The following is a 26,092-nucleotide window of genomic DNA, read 5'->3' on the forward strand; positions in this document are numbered from 1 at the left end:
TTATGGAGTAAATTTCGCATGACTAAGGTTTATAGGCCTGAATGTGCAATTGAATTCAAGTAAGCAGTAATGTGGTGTATTAGGAAGACTGCTTGACTCGGGTTCTAATCCTTGCTTCACCACCTAGCTGTGTGACTTTAAACATCACTGTTTTTCCTCCTGCCTCCCTTCTGTAACTTAAGGGGGTTGGATTATTAGAGTTCTCAAATGCCATACCTTCAAGGCCAGGTGCAAGATGCGGAGAATAGTGGGTTAAAGTGAACACCTCAATGTAAAATCACTCAAAAATTTAAAAACATTATGGACCAAACAAATATGTCTTTAAATCTGAATTTGGCCAAGGGTCACAAGTTTATGCCCTTTGGGGTGCTCGCTAACATTTTCATGATGATATGAAAGGATTTTTCCATACATACTAAAAAGGAGCTCACGCCTCTGTTGCAGTCAGTCTGGCCATATCCAAATAGCCACCCCATGTAGGTCTTCACTTCTTCCCTCCCTCTTTAAGTGCCATGTTAATAATCTAGCTCATAATTATCTAAGCAGTAGAGCACTTTGCTACTTTACTTTTTATTGTTAGGTGTGATCTTAGCAGCCCAAGTATGCTAAGGCTTAGAGATACTCATCAATGATGTTTTTCCCTGAAGCTCGTTTGGTGACTGCTAAACTGGAACCAGAACTGGAGAAAAAAGACCCTGTGAATTCCAAGCCGACAAAGCTGGGGAAGAAGCATTGAACAACTTGTGGTTGCCTGAGAAAAGGCAAGGTGGTTGGATGAAAGCAACACTTCCAAGGCTTTTCCAGCTTAATGAACATAAGTCTAGGTTTTGGGGAGCGCCTATCTTAGTGAGAGTGAACAAATAAAGTAAGCTGTATCTTTCAGAATTGGGTATGACTCAAATAACTTTTTTTTTTTTTTTTTTTTTTTTTGAGACAGTCTCACTGTTGCCTAGGCTGGAGTGCAGTGGTGTGATCTCAGCTCACTGCAACCTCCACCTCCTGGGTTCAAGCGATTCTCCGGCCTCAGCCTCCCAACTAACTGGGATTATAGGCCCCCACCACCACTCCTGGCTGATTTTTGTAGTTTTAGTAGAGACGAAGCTTCACCATCTTGGCCTGGCTGGTCTGGAACCCCTGACCTCAGGTGATCCCAAAGTGCTGGGATTACAGGTGTGAGTCACTGTGCCTGGCCTCAAATAACTTTAAAGATTGAATAATAGTAGCTTGAAGCAGGTCTAGAGACCAACCAGTTGGAGGACAGGGCCACCAGGAAGGAGGTATGCAAGGAAAAACCTACAATGAATGGACCTGATATGTTTGAGGGTACTGAGAGGAGTTTGGGGTTGAATTAATAACTACAAAACATCCACAAAGCAATTGGGAAGAAAGGGTCGGGGGACTATTAGGCCTAGTAATATCAAACTTTTTTTTGTTAAAGAGTAAATGTCATGATGGTATACTGCCCACCTCAACTGTAAAATTTTATTTTATTTTATTTATTTTTTAGATGGAGTCTCGCACTGTTGCCTGGGCTGGAGTGCAATGGCGTGGTCTCGGCTCACTGCAACCTCCACCTCCTGGGTTCAAGCGATTCTACTGCCTCAGTCTCCCAAGTAGCTGGCATTACAGGCACCTGCCACCATGCCTGGCTAGTTTTTTGTATTTTTAGTAGAGATGGGGTTTCAGTATGTTGGCCAGGCTGGTCTCGAACTCCTGACCTTGTGATCTGCCTGCCTCGGCCTCCCAAAGTGCTGGGATTACAGGCGTGAGCCACCACGCCCAGCCAATTGTAAATTTTTTTCATTTACTTTTAACTTAAACACCAACAAGTGATTTAAGAAAAATAATAAAATAACTATAGCTGGGTATGATGGCTCATGCCTATAATCCCAGCTACTCAGGAGGCTGAGGTGAAAGGATCGCTGAGGCCAGGAGTTCAAGACCAGCCTAGGCAACATAGTGAAACCCCCGTCTCTAAAAAAAAGATTAAAAAAAAAACCCAAAAACTGGGCATGGTGGTGCACACCTGTAGTCCCAGCTACTTGGGAGGCTGAGGTAAGGAGGTTCACTTGAGCCCAAGAGTTAAGTGAGCTGTGATGTGATCACTGCACTCCAGCCTGGGTGACAGAGCAAGACCCTGTTTCTAAAAAATTATATCAGGATAAGGGAAGGGTATAAATCTGCTCTTTCTGTAAGATGATGTCTAAAATTGGAAAATAAATAGTGGTATCAGCGTGTTATTTAAAAATGTAGAGGTGCCGGGCGCGGTGGCTCAAGCCTGTAATCCCAGCACTTTGGGAGGCCGAGACGGGCGGATCACAAGGTCAGGAGATCGAGACCATCCTGGCTAACCCGGTGAAACCCCGTCTCTACTAAAAAATACAAAAAACTAGCCGGGCGAAGTGGCGGGCGCCTGTAGTCCCAGCTACTCGGGAGGCTGAGGCAGGAGAATGGCGTGAACCCAGGAGGCGGAGCTTGCAGTGAGCTGAGATCCGGCCACTGCACTCCAGCCTGGGTGACAGAGCAAGACCCCGTCTCAAAAAAAAAAAATGTAGAGGTAAGTGATAGAAGATTCTGAAAGTGGCTACCTCTGGGACAGTGAACAGAGCAGCATTCAGAAGGGAGCTGCCATTTTTCATCATAAGCCTAACGATGATCCTATTTGATTTTTTTAAAGATTTGTGTTCATAAAAATCAATATTGAAAGTGAATACGGAAAAAAACACGGTCTAAAAGTATATTTAAACAGTGACATTCACTTTGCACATTGACACCTTAAGAAAAATCCAACGCAATGTCATACTCTTACCCCAAATAAATTGCATTGTAATGTAAGGTCATTCTCTTGGGGAGAATCTAAACTGATGGAAAAATCTGTCTTAAGGAGTACCTGTGATCATAAAGTACCTTCTAGCGCCCTTTAAATTGTGATTAAAGATAATTTATTGTTTAAAAAATATATACCTAGGTCTGGGGAGGAATAGAAGGGAAATGGAGAGTGACTGTTAAGGTTTCTTTGAGGGATGATAAAAACGTTCTAAAATTAAGTTGTGATAATAGCAAAACTATAAATATATTAGAAACCACTGAATTGCACATTTAAGTGGGCAAACTATTATGGCATATAAATCATATCCCAGTAAAGCTGCTGGGAAAAAAAGTTTAAAAAATAGTAGTATAAATAAGGTGTAATAATAGCCAACATTTGTCGGGAGCCAAAGGCCTGAGCGTTGTGACCAACTCAGCATTCCTGATAACCAACCCCTTCTCCTTATCTCCTTTACTCAGTAAATACAAAGGGCTCTAGAAGCTTAGGGCCATTGTTCCCTAGAAGCAAGGAGCCCCCTGACCTCTTCTTCCAAATACACTCTTTTGTCTTTGTCTTTATTCCCACGTTTATCCTCCTTTGTTCAGTCCAGCAAGGTCTGTGGCAAACATTCAACAATCTCTAAGGTAGATACTATGATTCCATTTTATAAATGAAACTGGGGCATAGAGGAGCTAAGTGACTTTCTTGAGACCATCAGACATGAATAGATTAGAGGTTGTTTTTCTTTCATGTAAAAGAAGTCTGGAGGTGGGCTGTCTAGGGCTAGTAAGGTGGCTCCACGATTATGCAGCAGAGACCCTGGAACCTTTGAGTTGGTTTCTCCACTGTGCATGGCTTCTCCTCTCAAGGTCACCTCCTGGCCCAAGATGACTGCCAGGGCTCCAACGAGTGTATCCACATTTTAGGCAGCAGGAAGGATGAGAGTGCAAAGATTCTCGTTCCACCTTTAAAGAAGCAAAAGTACACAGTGCTTCCACTTGCATCTTTCATGGGAGAATTGAGTCACACGTCTACACTGTTGGAGCCTAGGAAATGGAGTCTTCACTCCCAAAACTCATTTTGAAAAGCATTCGCATTTTGTGAATGACATGGAGTTTCCAGTTTGGTGCTTGGTAAATGCTTTGAGATGATGATGTCTCTTGTGCCCTCCATCTTCACAGCCTCACCTAGTCTTTCATATTTATTTCTGCTCAAAGCTTCATTTGGCCTCCGGTCTTCCTTCTCTTTCTCTCATAGCTTTTTTGGACTATATTCTGTAATAGCTGTTTCCACTGAATCCAGCTAAACACTCAGTACCTTGTCTGTCTCGTTCACAGTGCTAGGCACAGTGCTAGGCTCTCAGGGAACACTCATGCATGGAATGTAGGCTCCTTGGGGGATGTGAATTATCAACACCCTTGAGCAGGGACTCTGCTGTGCCCAAATGGGCATACTGTCCCCCTATATGTAATGAAGGGTAGCGGAGTGCTCAAACGTTGGCATGGCTGGAACGAAACGCCCCTCCCAAGGACAGACAGGTAGAGCCAGAGGGCAGGGCAGTCTCCCAGCTGGCTGGAGGCAGAGCTGGCCTGGAGCCTGGCCTCCTGACCCTCAGGCGCCTCCTCTCACCCGGAGCTTCCCAAACACCGATTTCCAGGCAGAGACTCACCACACAACTATATTAAGTAAAATAGGAACGGATAATAAATTTTTATGTATGCGGAAATTGTTTCTCTCCTCCCCTCCTCTTGGGGTTGATTAACTTAGCTGGAAGTAATGAACCTGAGCTGATTTTTTGAGCACCAGATCTAAGTGGTAATTACGGAGCTGGTACCTTGTTTATAGACTTTCGGAAGACCGTAATACTTACTAAAAGAATCCCTTTCTCTCCTTCACTCCCACCAGTTTCTCCCTTGGTGTGAGAACCGACAAACCAGAACATAAATGAGTTGGAGGAGAGAGCCCTTTCTTTTTTTCTAGGAGTCGCGTCATATTTCTAAAGGGCAGTGCTGTAAGTACTCTGCTCCCTTCAGGGAAGAAATTGTGCTTCAAGGACCCCTCACTGAGAGCAACGCCAGGGAAAGAATGGCCGGCTCAGGACTTCCATCGCGGTCGTTGGCCGAACTCCTTCCTTCCAAGAACCTTGCTGACACAGGCCCCAGGGTCATCTCATGGGCCTTTCTGACGCCAGTACTGCTTTCTTCTAACTTTCCTCAGTAGACATCTATGGCTCTTTTAATAACATTCTCTCTCCAACCTGCTTGGATTCCATCCACATCTTTCTTTGGGTTCCTCCTTCTATGAAGGAGACTCCTGTTTGAACTGGCCTCTCCTGCAGTTCAAAAGCAGCCCTTCCTTCGAGTCTCCCCTGGATTCGTGAGCACTCTACCTGCATGTTTTCGGGTACTTGGTAAGCCAGGCATCACAATCTCCCCTGGAGCTAGTCCCGTGGTGACCCCTCCTCCCAGTTTCTGTGGTCACCAGAGGTTTCAGGTGATGGTTCAGAGAGGGCACCATTTCCTGGGAGCCTTGGGGACTTGGCCATTCATTGGCTTTATATTCTCCCGTATATCCCACCTGGGCCCTGGAAGCCCAGTAGCTATGTGAGGAGAGGCACAACCTCCTGGCCTAAAGCTGAGTTGCTTCCATTCCACATACAGGTTTTCCTCTCCCTGGTCCCTCTCCTGGAGCTTCCAGATCTCTGCCACCCTATTCACCCCAGTGATCCAGGCAGCCCGAGGGCTGAGTTCTGTGACAGCACCCTCACCACTTCGAATATGCTGACATCAGTTCTTCCGGGCCTGGGCCACTCACCGTGAGCAATTTGATCTTCCATTTATGCCCCTGCCCAGCTACATCCTGACCAGTGGCTCTGTTTGGCCTGCTCTCCTCTTGTCCTGGCTTCAGCCCTTCTGCCTGCCTGCCTCTGGCCAGCCCTGCTTCAACAGCCAGAGCACCAGCTCCTGCACAGGTTGAGGCTCAAGCCGTGGCCCTTCCCCAAGCAGTCTTCATCTCATGTAGCTGTGACAGTCCTTGGATGATCCGAGCTGGGAGGGGCTTCAAACAACTGTATCAAGTTCAAACCCTTGATTTAAAGGTGAGGAAACCACCGACCCAAGGCCACACAGGTAGTGTGAGGTGGCCATTGCCAGGAAAGGAGGGGTGAGCAGTTGTGTGCCCCATCCTGAGTATCTATGGCAGCTGGACTGGATGACCACCACTAAGCCTTCCACAAACTCAAATCTGCTTTGACAGTGAGGAGATGCCTGATGTCTTGTTTGTTCCCCAGTCCCTCCCTGTCTTTGCTGGTTGCTGCTGCTACCAATCACATGGCCCATTGTCCTGGCCACAGAAGAGGACCAATGACCCAAGCCATGCCATCAGCTTTAGATTCTGGGAACGAGAAGCTCTCCTTCCTCCATGATTATTGAGCTTATATGCTGCTATAGCCATCTGTGGACATACCCCACCTCCACCTCTTCTCATCTTTGTGTACCCCACCCAGCCATCCCAGGGAGCCTATCAGCAGTGGGAAAGAATGAGATCAATGTAGAGAGATGAACTATTCTATGTTGATGGGGAAAGCGGCATGGTGGAGCAAAAGTGAGCTGAGCACATTATTGGAGTCCCTGGGCTACGTCAGGGAGTCTCTAGGTCACCAAGCCAACCAATTCCCTTTTGGCTTAAGCTGCTCTCTCATTCTCCTACACCAACTGGGTATCCAACAATGCAACCCAATCCTGACAATAACTATCCAGACAGCATAGGTTAAGGGCTTGGTCCACAAGACCGTCCCCACTTCAGACATCAGCTGCAAAGAAGGTGCCCAGGCTACCTACATTTCTGCCCAATTGACTATAAATTGGGGGGTTCCCACCAGCCCTCCTCGTGTTTGATAATTTGCTAGAACAACTCACTGAACTCAGGAAAGCACTTTACTTACTATTATTGGTTTATTATAAAGGCTAAAACTCAGGAACAGCCAAATGGAAGAGTTGCATAGGGCAAGGTATGGGGCTGGGAGTAGGGGTGGCTCGGAGCTACCATGCCTTCTTGGGATGCATCACCCTCCCAGCACCTTGACATGCTCAGCAACCTGTAAGCCCCCTGAACCTCTTTGTTTAGGATTTTTTTTTTTTTTTTTTTTTTTGAGATTCCATTAAGTAGGCATGATTGATGAAATCACTGGACATTGGTGATTGAACTCAAACTCCAGGCTAGGTGTGGTGGCTCCCACGTGTAATCCCAGAAGTTTGGGAAGCTAAGGCAGGAGGATTGCTTGAGGTCAGGAGTTTGAGACCACGCTAGCCAACACAGCAAGACTCAATCTTGACAAAAAAGAAAAAAAATTAACCAGGCATGGTGATGCGTACTTGTGGTCTCAGCTACCTGGGAGGCTGAGGTGGGAGGAGTTGAGGAGGTTGCTGTCTTTTGAGATTGGAGGGTGGGGCTGAAAGTTCCAACCCTCTACACTCAGGGTTGATTCTTCTGGCTACCAAACCCTGTTTTGAAGCTATCTAGGGTCACCTCATTAGCATAAACTCAAGTATAGTTGAAAGGGGCTCATTATAAATAAGAAAATACACTTCCATCATTCAGGAAATTCTGTGCTAGGAAATGGAGAGACAAACACCTAACAAATTTTGTATTATACCAGAAATACTCTGAGGGCAGTTTCTGTTGCCTGTGACCAAAGGGTCCCTGGATGGTTCAGGCACTGAATGAACCAGAATGAAAACCCGTGACAACCAACTCCTAATGGACCTCATGTTCTGTGAACTACTCAGATTCCAAATGCATCAAAGACACCGCTGTTGAAGGCAATTCTAATTGTTTTGTGGCCTCATGCGGACCATAAATGTAGCCTTGCACACATGGGTTTGATTGAAGTGAAGTTCTATCAGTAACATGCGACTACGCCTCTTTCATAGGTTGTTGCTTCAGAGAGAAAAATAACCACTTCTGTGCTGCTCTATGTGTATGGCGTCCAGCATGGGTGCTCAAGCAGGATGAAATACATTCACCCAAGGGCCCCTACTTTGCCTCTGCACCTCAGACCTTTAACCTCATTTGTAGAAGGAGGGTAGCAATCGAATCTATGTAATTTACCTATCTGCTAATAATCAGAACTCTTTTGCTTTCAGGTGAGAGAAATGCAACCCAGACCACCTTCTAACCCAGAACCATCTGAGGTGAGGAGTGCTGAGCCCAGGCCCAGCTGAGTTCTAAAATTGGAGCGGGGCATGCAGCCTCGTCCTCCCTTGCTTCCTCTCTCATCCTGAGTGTCATCTTTGTCTTTGGGTTCCTTCATGTGACAGGGACATGGCCACTGACAGCAACAGGGTCAGATCCTTACAGTATTTTCTTTTTCTTTTCTTATTTATTTATTTATTTATTTATTTGAGATGGGGGCTCACACTGTTGCCCGGGCTGGAGTGCAATGGCATGATCTCAGCTCACTGCAACCTCTGCCTCCTGAGTTCACACGATTCTCCTGCCTCAGCCTCCCGAGTAGCTGGGATTACAGGCACACACCACCACGCCCAGCTAATTTTCTTTTTTTTTTTTTTTTGTGACAGAGTCTTGCTCTGTCACCTCAGCTAGAGTGCAGTGGTGTGATCTCGGCTCACTGCAACCTCTGCGTCTCGGGTTCAGATGATTCTCCTGCCTCAGCCTCCTGAGTAGCTAGGATTACAGGCGCCTGCCATCATTCCTGACTAATTTTTGTACTTTTAGTAGAGATGGGGTTTCACCATGTTGGCCAGTCTGGTCTCAAACTTCTGACCTCAGGTGATCCGCCTGCCTTGGCCTTTCAAAGTGCTGGGATTACAGGCATGAGCCACTGCGCCCAGCCCTTACCGTATTTTCTCAGAGAGAAAGAAGGCCTCTGTCTTCGGGGCCACCTAAGATCCCGGAAGGATTCTGATCACCCGGACCAGAGGCAGAGACCACCAGGGCAACTCTACCCGAACCGAGAGGAAGTAGGGACGGATACTCTCTTTTGACCAAAACTTTAATGAGGCTTGTCCGAGACCTTCCTGACCAGGCTCAGCTTATGTCCTTGCAGAATCTAGTTTGAGCAAGAATCCTGCCAAGTCAGGGCAGGGAAACACCTCCAGCCTTGGTATCTGGCCACTGTCTACATCTTATCAGCCTGACCTGCCTTCAGCAAGAGTCCTATTGGGTTGGTTTAACAGGATTCCCCTCTCCCTGATTTTCCATTCACTGACCACCCTGCCCATGGCTGCAAATCCCCACTTGCTCATGCTATAGTCAGAATCGAGTGCAATCTCTCCCCGCAACTGCAAGATCCCACTGCAGTGCTCCTCGTTCCTCTGACCATGGCCCCCCTTGTGTCATCTGCCTTACTATCCATAACAAGTGTCATGAATAATTTTTTCTTTAACAATACCCCCTTCGAGGCTGGGCACAGTGGCTCACACCTGTAATCCCAGCACTTTGGGAGACTGAGGCAGGAAGATCACTTGAGCCCAGGAGGTCAAGAACAGCCTGGGCAACATAGCGAAACCCTCTACAAAAAATGCAAACATTAATGGGGTGTGGTGGTGTGTACCTGTAGTCCCAGCTACTCGGGAGGTTGAGGTAGGAGGATCACCTGAGCCCAGAAGTTTGAGACTGCAGAGAGCTGTGATGATGCCACTGCACTCCAGCCTGGGTGACAGAGTGAGACCCTGTCTCAAAACAAACAAAAACAATAAAATAAGATATCCCCCTCCAAAAAAATGAAGGGTTGACAGTCTGAGAAAAACAGCTCATATCTGCACATATTTTTTTTTTTTTTTTTGGAGGTGGAGTCTCACTCTGTTGCCCAGGCTGGAGGGCAATGGCATGATCACGGCTCACTGAAACTTTTGCCTCCTGGTTCAAGCGATTCTCCTGCCTCAGCTTCCTGAGTAGCTGGGACTACAGGCACATGTCACCATGTCTGACTAATTTTTGTGTTTTTAGTAGAGATGGGGTTTCACCATGTTGGCCAGGCTGGTCTCGAACTCCTGACCTCAAGTGATCCACCCATCTTGGCCTCCCAAAGTGCTGGGGTTACAGGCATGAGCCACCGCACCCAGCCATCTGCACGTTTCTTTATAGGAGATTTGTGAGGATTCTAGGAGAAAAGACATGAGGAAAGCTGAGCACAGTGTCTGGCTCCCAGCAAACCCTCAACCAATGTCAGTTCCCGCCACAATGATGGTGGCAGTGGTGATGAGGAGGGGAGGTGGGATGGGCAGCCGGGAGTTAGTCACCCTCTGCTTTGATGAGGGCGGCCGGCATGTAGCCCAGAGGAACTGCACTCCAGCCTGTAAGCTACTGCATGCCGGGGTGTGTGTGGTTTGTCTGCTCAGAGGGGTGCCTCGTTCTACCTCATGCTAAGGCACTGTAGGAGCTCTCAATGGTCCTGGGAAAAAGAGAATCTCCTTGTACTAAGGTATGAAGAACTAAGTCCCTTTGCTTACCAAAGGCCAGAGGTGGGGAAATGATTTTAATGTCTCATAACAGATTGCTGAATTGGAGCACAATTTGAAACTGATGGTGTAGTGAAATGAGAAAAGATTTTGGAAAATCATTTCTGAGAAGCTGCTGAGCCTGGATGGCTTTCTACGTGGGAACTGAAACTGGCCCAATTGTTCTATAGAACTGATATTTAGCGGTGTTTTTTTTGTTGTTGTTTTTTGTTTTTTCTTTTATAAACAGAAATGGACCCTCCAGCTCTGAAAGGTTGAAACTTACATTTGTCTTATCTGAGTTCCTTCCTCAGGAAACTGACCCTCAGGCCTGGCAGATGGTATTAGGAACTGAAACTTACCAGATCACCACATCAGGACAATGAGACGCCAGACCCCTCATGCATCATCATTGCCTAAGCAACCATCTGTTGTTTGAACCAACTCCTTTTCCTTACCTCTCCCTAATTCCTGTTTCCCCACATGTAGTTAAAATTCTTCCCTGCCATATGAACTCCTAAATTCAGCTGGTCCAGGAGATGGATTTGAGACTGATCTCCCATTTCCTTGGCTACAGCACCCAAATAAAGCCTTCTTCCCTAGCAGTGTTCCTTGTCTCAGAAATCTGCTTTCTGTGCAGTGAGCAGCAGGACCTAGACTGAAACCCTGGTGTTTTGGCAACAGAATCAGCCCCAGGCATCAGAGGAGGTGGGCACCTAACAATATTCTGTTGGTTTGAGCTTGGGGATCCAGGCAGATCCTTTGCCTCCCAAACTTGGTTGAGGGAGGCTCTGCTGAGTGGGGATGGCAAACATCTCTCAGAAGGGAACTAAAATCTATTGCACACTTGGTTTTTGTGCCACACTCCGCATGGATGATCTAGTTTCTCTCTCTTTTTTTTTTTTTTTTTAGACGGAGTCTTTCTCTGTTGCCCAGGCTGGAGTCCAGTGGCGCGATCTCGGCTCACTGCAAGCTCCGCCTCCCGGGTTCACACCATTCTTCTGCCTCAGCCTCCCAAGTAGCTGGGACTACAGGCATCCACCACCACACCCAGCTAATTTTTTTGTATTTTTAGTAGAGACGGGATTTCACCATGTTAGCCAGGATGGTCTCGATCTCCTGACCTCGTAATCTGCCCGCCTTGGCCTCCCAAAGTGCTGGCATTACAGGCGTGAGCCACCGCGCCCAGTCAAGGATGATCTAATTTCATCTGTACACAACCGGTAATGCTCACAAACAACAAGGAGGCTCAGAAAAGGAAAGTTATTCACTCAAGGATGCTGACTGGATGGAAGGAAGGAAGATTGGCTTCCACTGTGCCTCCTCACCTCCTGGGAGTGGCTCACAGAGAGAACAGTCACGATCATTGTCACTCTGGCACTCAGACAAGCTGGTTGTGTAGGCAAGGTGTGTGAAGTCCTCACTTACAGCCAAGTAAGATAATACACAGAGATGAATGTATTTATTTATTTTGAGACAGAATCTCCTCTGTCATCCAGGCTGGAGTGCAGTGGTGCAGTCATGGCTCACTGCAGCCTCAACCTCCCAGGCCCAACTGATCCTCCCGCGTCAGTCCCCCAGGTAGCTTGGACTACAGGCACACGCCACCACATCCAGCTAATTTTTTATTTTTTATTTTTTTATTTTATTTTTTTGGAGATGGAGTCTTGCTCTGTCTCCCAGGCTGGAGTGCAGTGGCACGATCTTGGCTCACTGCCACTTCTGCCTCCCCGGTTCGTGTGATTCTCCTACCTCAGCCTCCTGAATAGCTGGGACTACAGGCATGTGCCACCACGCCCGGCTAATTTTTGTATTTTTAGTAGAGACAGAGTTTTGTCATGTTGGCCAGGCTGGTCTCAAACTCCTGGACTCAAGTGATCCTCCTACCTTAACCTCCCAAAGTACTGGGAGTACAGGTGTGAGCCACTGTGCCCTGCCTACACGGAGATTTAGAGAACTAAAGGGCCTCAACCAAACTCACACACTTGGTAAGTGGCAGAGTTAGGTCTTCTGTCTCTAAATCCACCACACCAAACAACTCAACTGGCAGCATTTTCTCAGCAACATCTTTGCAGGAACCTTGTGGTCAATTCCTTCTGCAGGGGTGAGTGGCAGCCTGCAGAGAGTTCTGTGAGTCGAGTGTTTCAACATATGGATGGATCTTTATTTTTTACTGTGGCAACAAAAGGTGTGAGATTTTTGTCTTTCATCAGTTACAAACACTGTTGGTCAGGCACTTTCATTGGGAGATCTTTTTCCCCCTATTCTTCCTGGGGTGACTTGAAATGTGGGCAGGATCCAGGAGGTGGAGAGAGAGGGGTCTTTGAAGGGGTGGAGGTGGGCTGCTGACACTGCAGAGCTCTCAGCTGATTGACTCACCTGCACATGACTGTGTAGGGAATGTCTGGCCCAAGCAGGCTTCCTGTAATGTATCTGTCATCTCTTCATTTAGCTCGTTTTGTGGGTTTCGGAATCCCTCTTGGAAGGTCCAATTAAAATCTTGGAAGAAACCTGGGCTCTGTAGAGTGTCCTCATGGAGCAACTAAGAACTGAATACAGTAAAATGAAAGGCAAGACAAAGCCATTTCCTGGGTTAGGATAATTAGAATTTTTTTTTTTTTTTTTTTTTTTTTTTTGAGACAGAGTCTCGCTCTGTCGCCCAGGCTGGAGTGCAGTGGCCGGATCTCAGCTCACTGCAAGCTCCGCCTCCCGGGTTCACGCCATTCTCCTGCCTCAGCCTCCCGAGTAGCTGGGACTACAGGCGCCCGCACCTCGCCCGGCTAGTTTTTTGTATTTTTTAGTAGAGACGGGGTTTCACCGTGTTAGCCAGGATGGTCTTGATCTTGTGACCTCGTGATCCGCCCGTCTCGGCCTCCCAAAGTGCTGGGATTACAGGCTTGAGCCACCGCGCCCGGCCAGGATAATTAGAATTTGAGTCACCTTCCTGTGTAAAAGGAAACAAACATTCTGGTGGTCTTCATCAGGGAAAGAGAAGTGTTTTATCAAATAAAGTGTAATCATGGCAGTTGACTTCAACTGAGGCTTAAAGACAGGCCTGGGGTGTTTAATCTGGCACTTTCCCTGTACCTCTTTTATGACACTTTTCACTTTTTGCCAAGTTATTTATATCATAGCCTTTATAATTAATTTTTGCTTCTAGATTATATATTTCCACTTCTACTTCTGTGGACAACTTGCAGCAGTTTGTGCATAGTATGTATTCAATAAATGACATAATATAAATACATGGATGAATTGCTGAATGGATGGATAGGTGAGTGAATGGATAGATGGGTGGATGGACAGACGGATGAGTGGATGAGTGGATGGATGGATGGATGGATGGATAAATGGATGGATGGATGGATGGATAGATGGATGGATGGATGGACGGATGGATGGATGGATGAGTGGATGGATGCATGGGCCCTGATAGTCATGTTCGCATAAGAAAAGTTGAACTTGTGGGAGAGGAGGCAAAAAGAGGAAGTGATAGTCACTGAATGTCTGTGCTAGACAGTATGTCTGGCACTTTATAATCATTTTAGTTAATCTTCACAACAGTGCAATAAGGTGGATTGCTTGTTTCCCCATTTCAAGATGTTGAAACTGATTCTCAGAGAGGTTAAAGAATTTGCTTAATGGTACCCTCATCTAGATGAGTCTGAATAGAAAGACCTACCAGACTCTTAAAGTCAGCCTAGCACCAAGTAGACACTAAAACATTGATTTTTGTGATGTTGTTTCCCAGAAACATTGAGTCAGAAAGCATGTGGATGCAGGATTAAGGTGGAGCAGGCTCAGCCATGACTGAGCATCTGCAGGAGGAGCTGAGGAAAGAGCTGGCCTCCCCAAGGCCTGGGTGACTCAACTGTCAGCTTCTGAAGCCCATTCCCCTCCTTAATTGGAGAGGAGTTTGAGGACAGTTGTGGTTGAAGCCCCAGAAAAACGATTTGAAAACGCTGTGTGCTGGGGCAGGTGGGGCCTAGCCAAGGCCATCTGGCCCTGCCTGCTGTGGCCCTTCTCCCCTCCCATGTCTTCCAGCCTTGCCTCCCCCACACGCTGCAGATGACACTCTTCTCAATGCTTATTCTGGAGTATAAGAGCTGAGAGCAGGAGCTACCTGGGGGTTGAGGGGTGGGCAGGCTTTAGAGAAGGGGAGAGAAGAGGCCTCACTGTGGGAGCTGGGGGCTCCCAGGAGCCACATTTGCCAAACTTGGGTTCAAGCTGACGTCGCTATCAGAGAAGACAGGTCTGGGGAGTGAGTGGACCCAGGAGTTCAGGAGCCCAGACTGTCATTCAGTTTTGGAAGCCGAATTCCCAGCACGATTGTGGTCCACCTTGCTGGCATCCTGGTTCCCAAAGCCTGTCAGCCCGGGGCTGCGGGCCTCTCTCTCACAAAGCCTTGTCTAGGTGATTTGGGAGGTGAGGCCCCTATTGGTCAGCCCCCTTCCTGATGGAACAAGCCACCCTAACTGCTCTGTCCTCTCAGGTCAGGCTTCTGACAAGCCACTATGTGGGTGAGCCTTTGTGCACTGCCTGCCCACCTCTCACTAGGAGCCCTCTCTCCTTATGGCCTCAAGGTACCACTGAGGCTTATTTCTGCCTCAGCCTGGCCATAAGCAGCCCTCCGCAAGAGTTCTGTTACCAGTCATTTGCATTGTAGTATAAGTGGAAACCACAGAATCGCCTTCCTCCCCAGTTATTTATACTTCAAGTCATATTGTGGAGAGAAAATTTCTGTCAGCAAAAATCTCAGGAATCCTCCTCATTTCTATTTGTATGGCTTTCAATCGTTGACATGATTTTTTCACATATGTCATCTTCTGGGGATGGATTCGTATAACCCTGCTTCACTTGCTTCCCTGTGGGAGGCTCACTTGCTTCTTGACAGGCTCTGGAAGAACCAGGCAGTCTGGTACATGGTTGTGCAAGAACCCTTGAGGGGGCCTTGGAGTGGGTACTTGGGCCCTGGAACTCATCCCTAAGATGGAGGGCCGAGATCACCCCTTCTCATCCACCAGGGTGGTGACAAGGTGGAGAAGAAACTTCCTGTGAGCTTGCAGGGCCTTCTGGCACTGCATCGGACCTTGGAGTCCCCTGGGGAGAGGCACTCTTGGGTATGACACTGTATAGTGCCACCTGAGTGCCATTTGACCCAGTTTGGCCCTGGATCCTTGAGCAAGAGGGCTACAGGAAAGAAAGACAGCCAGGCCCACTTTTTGGGACACTATTAGGGGCTGTAGCATTGGTGGGGAGAGAATTCCCCCAACCCACCAAAAGAGCTGAAAATGAGACATGTGTGGAGGGATGAAAGTGGAATGTCATCAACAATGTGGTTACAGAGGTGTACGCCGGGGCCACTCCCACTTGCCAGGGAGACTCATGAGACAGAATGGATGGGGCACAATGTAGCTTCCATGGGCACACCAAGCCACCTGGAGAGTGCATCAGCCACTTGGGTCCCCCCAAAAGGAAGGAGGGTCTTTGAGTCTGGGAACTTTGGTGCTTGTTCTGCTGGGAGGGGCAGGGAGTCAAGACCAGCTGTGGCTTCCACTGTTCTTCTTATCCACTTTGGTTACTGGCCTCTGTTGGCATGAACTGGGGAGGCAGAGGCTACCTGCAGATGAGGAACTGTGTGGAGTGCAAGTGTATGCAGTAAAGGGTTAGCTTAGCTGACTTGAGGTACTCATACCCCTCACATTCTGAAGAAAAGACTGGCCCTCAGCCTGAGCCTCAGAAATAATCTCTAAGCCCTGATAATACCCTGCTTTGTATTCAAAGAGTATCTTTGAATGCTGAACTTAGAACCACTCTAGAAAATGTATGCTAACAGTGCAATTTATGATGAACACTTGTCTTTGTTCCCCTGGGGCCCTGGCCCACACTGTATCAGTTTGAGCCCTAGAGGGACAGAGAATGAGAAGCTAAGATCAGTCATGCAGATGCTCCAGGCCTATGTGACCAACCACCAATAAAAACCCTGAACATCAAGGCTCAAGTGAGCAATCCAGCCGGTCCCAACTTACAATGGTTCTACTTGTGAGTTTTGCACTCTACAATGGGTTTATTGGGACATAACCCATCATAAGTGGAGGAGGATCTGTACTTCATTCACACGTGTTGTCACATCATTACTGGGAGAATTAAGCGGTGTCCACATGAATCCACTGGGGGAGGATAACTGGAAGCTTGCACCTGGCTTCTCCTGGATTCTGCTCTGTATGCCTTTTTCCTTTGTTAATTTTAATCTGTATTCTTTCACTGTAGTAATCTACAACTATGAGCAGAATAGCTTTTCTGAGTTCTGTGAGTCTTTCTAGTGAATCATTAAATCCCAGGTGGTCTTGGGGACCTCTCACAAAAGATGTCTGGACTTGAACCTCCTGTTGTTTCAAAGGTCCTATAGCAGGCTGTCTTACCAACTTTCAGCATCAAGAAGCTGGTGAGGAGTGAGTTTGTTTAAAAGTGAAACTGGGGAGAGAGATGAAGTAGGGGGAAGATGCCCTGAAATCTCACCTTATAGGCAACCTCTGATTTGCCTGAGGGTTTTCCCTTGAATACCTTCTGGGTACAAGTATTTGAGATAGGTGATGTGCTGGTCACTTTATTATCAGCTGCTTGTGGCCTAGCCCTAACATGGGCACTGGAAAAGATGGGGGTAGGGGTTGATGATGGAGAAATAGGGAGTAAAAGGATTTAAAACTTAAAAAAATTGAGGTGTTTCCATGATTTGTCTCTTTTGATTCTCACAAAACCTTCATGAAATATGTGCTGACATTTTAAGCTCCATTTATAGTGAGAAAAGCAATCCTCAACAAGGTGATGACTTGTACAAGGGAAGACATGATGGCCCTTGTTCCTTGGGAGATTTTGCACTCCCAGGGGAAATCATAAGCCCTCAGGAGCCATCATGAGAACAGCTATAGAGCAGCAAGTGAACAGGTGTGTATCAGTCCGGATAGGCAAGGCTAAGCTGCAGTAATAAACAATCCCTGGATCTCAGTGGTGGAACATTAAGGAGGTTTATTTCTCCTTTATACAAATATGCTGTGGATCAGGATGACTCTCCAGGCAACTGTCTGTGGGACTCTCCAGGTGGGCTTGGATCACCTGGTGTTGGGCCTTGAAGTGGGTAATGGAGAGGACATGTTAGAAGAGAAGGAACTCAGGCCGGGCGCGGTGGCTCAAGCCTGTAATCCCAGCACTTTGGGAGGCCGAGATGGGCGGATCATGAGGTCAGGAGATCAAGACCATCCTGGCTAATACAGTGAAACCCCGTCTCTACTAAAAAATACAAAAAACTAGCCGGGCGAGGTGGCGGGCGCCTGTAGTCCCAGCTACTCGGGAGGCTGAGGCAGGAGAATGGCGTAAACCCGGGAGGCGAAGCTTGCAGTGAGCTGAGATCCGGCCACTGCACTCCAGCCTGGGCGGCATAGCGAGACTTTGTCTCAAAAAAATAAAAAAAATAATAAAAATAAAAAAGAAGAGAAGGAACTCACAAGCAGTGGGAGTGCAGTGCCTTTTTGCAGGTAGGGGTCAAGGTAATGCTTTCCATGGCTACGACTTGGTGTGGTGGAAAAAGTCGTGGTCCCAGCAAATCTGCTTCCAATCCAGGCTTCTCCCGTATAAAAAGCCTCCTTTGTGTGCAGTGAGTGAACTAGAGTAAGGAGGACATGCCAGTGGAGCTTGGCTTGCTCCCTCTGTGGCCCGCTGGCTTGTTTTACCACTGCCTTTGGGGGATAGTGGCAGCTGTGGCAAATCTCTCTGGAGTTTCTTCAGTGGTAGCGAAGCACCTAAAGCACATGGGTGCAGGAGCAGCCAGGCCTGCACCCATAGGCATGGTACAGAGAGGAGCAGGGGAAGCTCGCTGCCTGCAGACTTCAGGAGGAGAGAGGTAGGGGTGGCGCGGGGGAGAGGGCCTTAATACCTTCAGGGAAAGGAGTCAAAGAGGAATACCCAGGAGACAACTAGACTTTAGAAATCTTGGGGCCAGAAGCTTGATTCCACCTCTAGTGCTTTCTTTTAGATTTCTTTCCTTCTTTTTTTTTTTTTTTTAAGACTGGGTCTCGCCGGGCGCGGTGGCTCAAGCCTGTAATCCCAGCACTTTGGGAGGCAGAGACGGGCGGATCACGAGGTCAGGAGATCGAGACCATCCTGGCTAACACGGTGAAACCCCGTCTCTACTAAAAAATACAAAAAAACAAAAAAAAACAAAAAAAAAAACTAGCCGGGCAAGGTGGCGGGCGCCTGTAGTCCCAGCTACTCAGGAGGCTGAGGCAGGAGAATGGCGTGAACCCAGGAGGCAGAGCTTGCAGTGAGCTGAGATCCGGCCACTGCACTCCAGCCTGGGCGACAGAGCGAGACTCCGTCTCAAAAAAAAAAAAAAAAAAAAAAAGACTGGGTCTCTCAGCTGGGCACAGTGGCTAACGCCTGTAATCCCAGCACTTTAGGAGGCCGAGGTGGGTGGATCACATGAGGCTAGGAGTTTGAGACCAGGCTGGGCAACCCTGTGAAATCCATCTCTACTAAAAACACAAAAATTAGCCAGGCATAGTGGCAGATGCCTGTAATCCTAGCTACTCAGGAGGCTGAGGCAGGAGAATCGCTTGAACCCAGCAGGTGGAGTTTGCAGTGAGCCAAGATTGCACTACTGCACTCTAGCCTGGGTAACAGAACGAGACTCTATCTCCAAAAAAAAAAAAAAAAAAAAAAAAAGGATACCGCGTCTTGCTATGTGGCCTAGGCGGGAGTACCATTGTGTGATCATGGCTCATTGCAGCCTCCACCTCCTGGGTTCAAGCAATTCTCCTGCCTCAGCCTCCCGAGTACCTGGGACCACAGGCATGTGCCACCATGCCTGGCTAATTTTTAGATTTTTTGTAGAGATGAGGTCTTGCTATCTTGTCCAGGCTGGTCTTGAACTCCTGGGCCCAAGAAATCCTTCCAACTTGGTCTCCTGAAGTGCTGGGGGTACAGGCGTGAGCCTCTGTGTGGCCAGCCTCCAGTGCTTTTGCATCCTTCCTGTTACCTTGTGTAGGATTAAAACATTGTCAGAATAAGATTTTTTTCCTTTTTATTGTTTTGATTTTTTAGCCAATGAGAAGGAAAATTCCTTATTAGGGAGGGCAAGGGTGAGGATATGTGGGGTGGGGAGAAGCGAATGTTCCAAGTTTCTGAAACAGTGACTCTCTCTTGGACTCTCTAGCCAGTAGAAACATCCCTCCCACTCTTTTGCCCCAAGCTCTCGTGCTTAGAAGAGAATCAAGGGAAGTTGGAACCCAGAAAAGGGAGACAGATTGAGGGACTGCTGTGAAATGTTGGGGTGTTTTGTGAATAATATTAGAAGTTGGGCTGGCAGAGACCCTGTCACATAAACATTAAGTCAACACTGGAGACTGAGCATTTGTTAGAAATGTAAGCGGGAATGGCAGAAAACTTGTTTTTAAGGGAAAGTATGTTAGGGCTTATGTTCAGCCTCCATCCTCTGAAGGCAAAAGTTAGCAAGGTCGATTTATGGCGTTGCCTTTTCTGGCACCTTTATCTTGGTGGGATTCCCATCTCCATCTCCCAGGACCCAAGACTTTCCCCTCCCTCTACTCTAGGAGAAGACAGTCTCTCTTGCAGCTACCAATCTGGATGAGATTTAGGTTCTACACATTAGAGGCACTTCAGCAAGATTTTCAAAGGCAGATTGGAGAAGGAGCCCATGCTTCTGCTGGTTTTTTTGGGGGCAAGTGAGGGGTTCTGTTTTTTCTGGAGTAGCTTTATCATGGTAGCATCTGAAAAAGGCTCTTTCTTGATCAGAGAGATAACAACCTCCTCAGTGACCTGGTTCTGTAGGTGTGTCTCTCCTGAGAGTTAATCCCAGAGCTCAACCTAGAGCTCAAGCCTAGAGTCTCTTCAGGCTTCCCAGGGATGGGGGTGCATTTAACAGTCCAAGTTAAAGAGAAAATAAAGCCCATTAGAGAACAAACGTTGAGCACTGAGTGAAAAAGTTTTATTGCCAAACAGGAAACCTGATTCAGGCCAGGGTCTTGGAAGGTTGTTCAGGATGAGACGGGGGAGGAGAAATGGGGTAGGTCTTTGAAAACCAACAGATTGCAAATTCTCTGTCCCACAGCAGGAAAGCACAGTCTCTGAGTGATGTCGGCTGGCTGCCAACACGTCAGTTGTATCAGTATTAGCTGGCTGGAGGTGGCCTGCTGTGTGCAGATGGTACCTGGCGCAGGATTGTGGTGTCCAGGTGTCTCTCCTTAGCACGTAAGACCCTGCCTGAGGACTGTGGCGTGATGTGCTGGAGTCACAATTCTGTCACCCAGTCAGGTCGTCAGTGTCAGAGAGCTAGGTGGCCAGGTTGGAGTTGATCGCCAATGATAGGTCTTTTTCTGCTTAAATCAGCTGGACTGGATTCTATTGTGTTAACTTGACCCTGACTCATGCCGCCAGGCCTAATTTATAAACCAAGACAAGAAAGGGCTACTCCACCACCTCCAGTTTGTGTCAGGCCAGGGGACTTTCCCCCTACCCGCCGACCTGAGGCATGCATCCTCCCTTAGAGCAATGGCTGTATCTCTGAGAATTCGGAACCATGATTAATCCAGCCTTGATGGGGAGGCAGCAGGAACTGTGCGCATTCTCACTTCACACCCATCCCAATCCCCTCCCCTATGCTGTCCTCTTGTACAGGAGACTGAAAACACAACATTCTCTGCCTCCCTCCCTTATAGGTGGTGACGACCATGTGACTCTCTTCTGGTCAATGAGATGCAGCAGAAAGTCCTAGGGAGGCCTAGGAAAAGTCCTGTTGGGAGAGAACATTTTTTACCTTCTCCCTGCTACTTCTTGCTACTAGTAACATGGATGTGAGCCTTGGAGGGGTAGCTACCATCTGGCACCTGGGGTGGCAAGCCAACATGGAAAGGATGGCAGAGCGGGAAGGAGGAGCCAGCCTTACTGATGGCATCACTGTCACTGTGCTAGCCCCAGACCACCTGCTCCAGAGTTCTGGTTATGGTAATGAAATAAACCTTGATTTTTATTCCTTAAAACTACCCTTCAATGGGTTTTCTGTTCATTGCAGTTGAATGCTTTCATAACTGATACAGGAGGGACCCTGTGATTGGCAGGTCCACTAGACTGCATGGAGATGGGTGGAGTTATCTACAAGAACAGAGATAGTGTCCCTAGAAGAAAGGGACAGGAAAGCATCCTGGGTACACAAAAGTCAAGGCTCCAGGATCTGCCCTGGGGGCTATCTCAACACCCCTACACTCTCACTGCAGGTAGTTGGTCAGCTATGAATATGACCAGCTCTCGTGGTTTGTCTTTATTCGGTGGAACACAGCAGCACTGTGACCTGCCCATGAGAAGAAGGATTTTTAAGAACTTATCTTAGAGCAATTTTAGGTGGAGGAGAAGACAAGATGGCGTATGGGAGAAACAGATCTATTAACCCTGGTATTAATATTAACTGGCTGCCCAGAATAAACGAAGAATAGCTTATTCTTTGCCAGGCTGAAGATAGAAAAGGAATGAAGGGCTGGAGAAGTAGAGCTGGGTGAAGCACAGAGCAACCCAGTGCTTGGCATGGAACTCAGATCTGAAGCAGCCTCTCCAGGACTTCTCTGAGCCTGCCCCTGGCGATATGACTGGGATATCACTGCTTCTATAGTTGCCAACCGACAGGTCCTAGCTCCTAGACCATACACGGCCTTATGGAGGACATTTCCTTCCATCCTGCATCCAGGTGGCTGGTCCTGCTCCTCCCAGTCCATGGAGAAAAAAGAATTGAAACAAACTGTCTAAGCTGGGTCAGGTACTCGGCAGATGTTTGCTGAGTATCATTCTTGATGGAAATCCCCGTGGAACTCCTACATTTTCTCCTCTCTTCTCCTTCCTTTCAGAACCTCAGAGCGATAGAGCCAAAAGACCAGTGTCTCATTTTGCTGACATGGAAAAGAAAACTTCGTGGGGGAAAGAGATCTGCTTGCAGTCTGCCAGAGAGACAGAATAGGTGCAGCAGTGAGCTCTCATGACCTGGTGTCTGTTGCCTTCTGGTTAAGTTTTTCACTTGTAACTCTACAAACATCCCTTCTGTAAACATCTCCCTAAAAGTGGAGTAGGAAGCTCTCAAAAATGGACCACAAAGGAGTCAGGAATATAACTTTCTCTGCCCAGATTCCAGGACTTACAGTGAGAAGGCACCTTCTGGGAACTTCACAATGGCTAAAGTGTGCTAATGGGATGATGTGTTCTTGTACACCCACTGCCTCTGAACTCCGCTCTGCATTGCTGAGCAAACTACATTTCCCAGAATTCCTTGCTGCATTCCTTCCAAACAGGTTTACCACCAGGAGAGCTTGTTGGTGCGGGGGGGCAGGAAGAGGGAGGAGAGAGGAAGGGACTCACTTTCTGTTTCCAACTGAAGTCTAAATCAATCCAATAACAACAGGCAGCTATCATACTACCCTCATTGTCACCCCTCAGAGGTCCCACTGCAGCTGCCTAATGTCCCCTTGCTGGCCTGAACATGAGATGAACAATACTCTTCTTAGGAGCACCAGCCCCACTTGGTACATGGCCACTTTGAATAAAAGGTGCCTTTTCTGGATTCTCTTGCAGCTATATTAGGTCATGTGACAAAGTTCTGGCCAATGGCAAAGGAACACAAATGATGTGTACAGATAGAAGTAGCTGGGTGTCTGATACTACATAGATTATGCTTGCACTCACTCTTAAGAGAGAGACATGAACTTTTACCCACGGAAGCCAGTATTATTTTGAACCTCTGTTAGAGTGGCTTGAATCTGTATCTTAACTAGTATCCCTAATGTGTGACCCATGAAAATTAGCCAGGCAGCACCAGTTCTAAAGAAGCTGACACCCCCCTGAAGCTGCTTCTGCCAAGGTCACTGATATCTCCCTTCGATAAATCTCGTGGGTGTTTTCTTCAGTCCTTGTCTTAATCACTCAGTGGCACTTGGCACTCATTCCTTCTTGAAACCCCTTGTTTCCCCTGGCTCTGTGGCATCCCATGCTCTCGGTTTTCTCCCACATCTCTGTCCCTCTTTCCTTAGTCTTTTTTCTTCTTCCTCCTGTCTCTTAAATGCTGGTTGTGATCCTCTTTTTATCTCATTCTACACACGCACAGCCTGAGTGATTCACATCGTCTTGGTGCTGAGAACTTCCAAAATGTTGGTCTAGCCTGGATCATTGTTATGAGCTCTAGACTCACAAGGCCAATTGCTTCGTGGAAACCCCTCCCCCATGGTAATCTCATGGGCCCCTCAAGTCTAACTTCTTCTTCACTGAACTCATCACCTCTTCTATTCCTCCTCCTGGGTTCCCAGGCTCAGTGGTGGCACCACTGTCTACCTGCCTGCTTAGCCTGAGACCTGGCTCCATCCCAATTCCTCTCTCTCAGTCTTATCATCCCCATCCAGGCAAAGCATTGATTCTGTGGACCTACCCTTTCAGGTGTCCCTCAAATATCTCCACTTCTCTCTGTTCTCACTAGCACTACCTCGGTCCACCCTGCCATCTGCTTTCCTCCTCCACTCCTGCATTCTGAGTCATTTTCGGCAGCACACGCATCCTTAAAACCCCTCCACTGGCTTGCCAGTGTCCTTAGGATTAGGCAAAAAGTCTTTGTTTTGTTTTACAAGGCCCTTCGCTATCTGCCTCCACCCCCCACCCCAGTACCTCCCTTGCTCTGCGTGTTCCAGTCCTGTAGAACTACATATGGTTCCCCTAACAAGTCCCTGCTCTGCTCTCCCCACACACTGCTCTGCCCGGGCTGCTCTTCCTGCTCCTTGTCAGCAGGCTTGCTGCTCTCAGGCTCAGCATGGACAGCTGCTTCTGAGAGCCTTCTCTGCCTACCCAGGCTGGGTGGCTGCCTCTCTTTGGTGTGCCCATGGCAGCCCAGAATGCCTGGTGGACAGGGAGCCCTCAGCAGGCTGTACTGCAGCGCTCTACCCCCATCAGCCTCCAGGAGCCTGGAGTCCAGGGACAGCAAGGGCTGTCCTGTCTTTCTCACCCTTGTCTCTCCAGCCCCTAACACAGGGGATACCTGACCCCAAACTAGATGAGTTACTTGACCTCTCTGACCCAAGACAAAATGGGAGGAAAGTGTTAAATTTCCAAGATTGGCCAGGGGATTAAATAAGATAAATATGCAAGTCTCTTGTCCAGGGACCTGGCTTGGTAAATATAAACTTCTTTTTTCTTCTCTTTTTCTTTTTTTTTTTCTTTCTTTTTGAGACAGGGTCTTACTCTGTCACCAAGGCTGGAGTGCAGCGGCATGATCATGGCTCACTGAAACATCGACTTCCTGGGCTCAGGTGATCCTCCCACCTCAGCCTCCTGAGTCTCTGGGACTACAGGCGTGCACCACTATGACTGGCTAATTTTTTGTATTTTTAGTAAAGACAGGGTTTTGACATGTTGCCTAGGCTGGTCTCGAACTCCTAGGCTCAAGTGATCCACTTGTCTCAGCCTCCCAAAGTGCTGGGATTATAGGCATGAGCCACCATGCCCAGCTAAAAGTTCCTTTTTAAAATCTGCTTGTTAGATATGCTCATAGAAAGGTAACTGGCCACAGAAGGGAGAGGAATGGCAGTCCATCCAGGGATCACTGGAGTGTCGTATGAAATGTTATAGGAATCACAAGCCTTAGAACTTGAAAGGAACCCAAGGACCATCTAGGCTACTTCATGCAGGTAAAACAGCCACCTGTGCCCATCACACAACTGGGGCACAGCTGGAGACCCCAACAGAGAGGAGAGCTGATGGGTGACCAGAACTCAGGCCTCTGCACCATGGCAGCCTAGCTAATGGGTCTTGGCTAGAAGCTAACAGGAAGGCCTCTTTCCAGAAACACTATAAGCCAGTGTTTCTCAGATTGCTGGGTGTAATTCATAGGCAGATCATGAAATCAGTTTAATAGCTTTGACCAGCATTAACCCACGTATGCCTAGCGTTCCATTATTGGAACACTAAGCCTGTGGGAGTTATTTACATCCCACTGCTTAAGGTCATCGCCAAGGTCTGATTTTTTACACAAAATTTTGCAACCTCCAGCATAAATGGGTTAAAACAAAACAAAACAATACCAGAATGAAAAATAGTGCAAGATCTGTATAGTATAGTTGTATAAAACTTCTTGTTTTATCATTTGATGTCATGAAAGTCCCTGCTGTAGACAGAAGATGGGGGAGCTTGTGCTTCTGAGTGGTCATGCTTAACAGGGTGGGGAGCCCAGGGGAGTGGGGAGTGATCTTGTAGATAGAGGTAGGTGGGGCCAGTGTGAGCCTGATGGTCAATTACTTCTCATTTCTAGGGAAGATTGAAGGAAAAGAAGGAGGGGGATGTAGAGGGGAGAGAAGGCCTCAGTAGAGTTTGCACTATTATTAGGGCAAGTAAGCTGCTTCTGAAAAGAAGGGGTTTGCAAAGGCAACCAGGGCAAAAGCAACCTGCTGGAAGAACGTCATCTGCAGCTGACACTGTGGGAAAGACCCCATGCAGAAGCAATAGGGCAACCTGGTCCCATATCCTTATGAAATGCCTCTTATAATTGTGACATCTTGCAATGGTGGAGGACTTTACACTTTTCAGAGTTTCCAGCCCCTCATTTATTTCTCGTAAGACCTCTGGGAGGTGGGGGAGACGGTATCATTATCCCAATTTGGAGATGGGGAAACAGGATTGGAGTGAGCTAAATGACTGCCAGATCCAAAACTAGAATTCAGAACTCCTAGTTTCTTAGTGAATGCTCCTTCTACACCACCATAATGTGAGTGCTCTGTGTTTACAGGGTGTATTC

The 26,092-nt window shown here is 47.7% G+C and overlaps 1 protein-coding gene across 1 annotated transcript in view; it reads left to right on the top strand.

The window, feature by feature from the left end:
- The window catches only part of MSH2 (mutS homolog 2), a 102,454-nt gene extending 80,004 nt beyond the window's left edge, over positions 1-22,450 (top strand). Inside the window, exon 16 of the mRNA XM_025405779.1 lies at positions 22,176-22,450. Coding sequence (XP_025261564.1) covers positions 22,176-22,307 — 132 coding nt within the window. The 3' untranslated portion in view covers positions 22,308-22,450. The remainder of the gene's footprint in view (positions 1-22,175) is intronic.
- Positions 22,451-26,092: the final 3,642 nt, after the last annotated feature.

This window comes from Theropithecus gelada, chromosome 13 (assembly GCF_003255815.1).
Source record: "Theropithecus gelada isolate Dixy chromosome 13, Tgel_1.0, whole genome shotgun sequence".
NCBI lineage: Eukaryota > Metazoa > Chordata > Mammalia > Primates > Cercopithecidae > Theropithecus > Theropithecus gelada.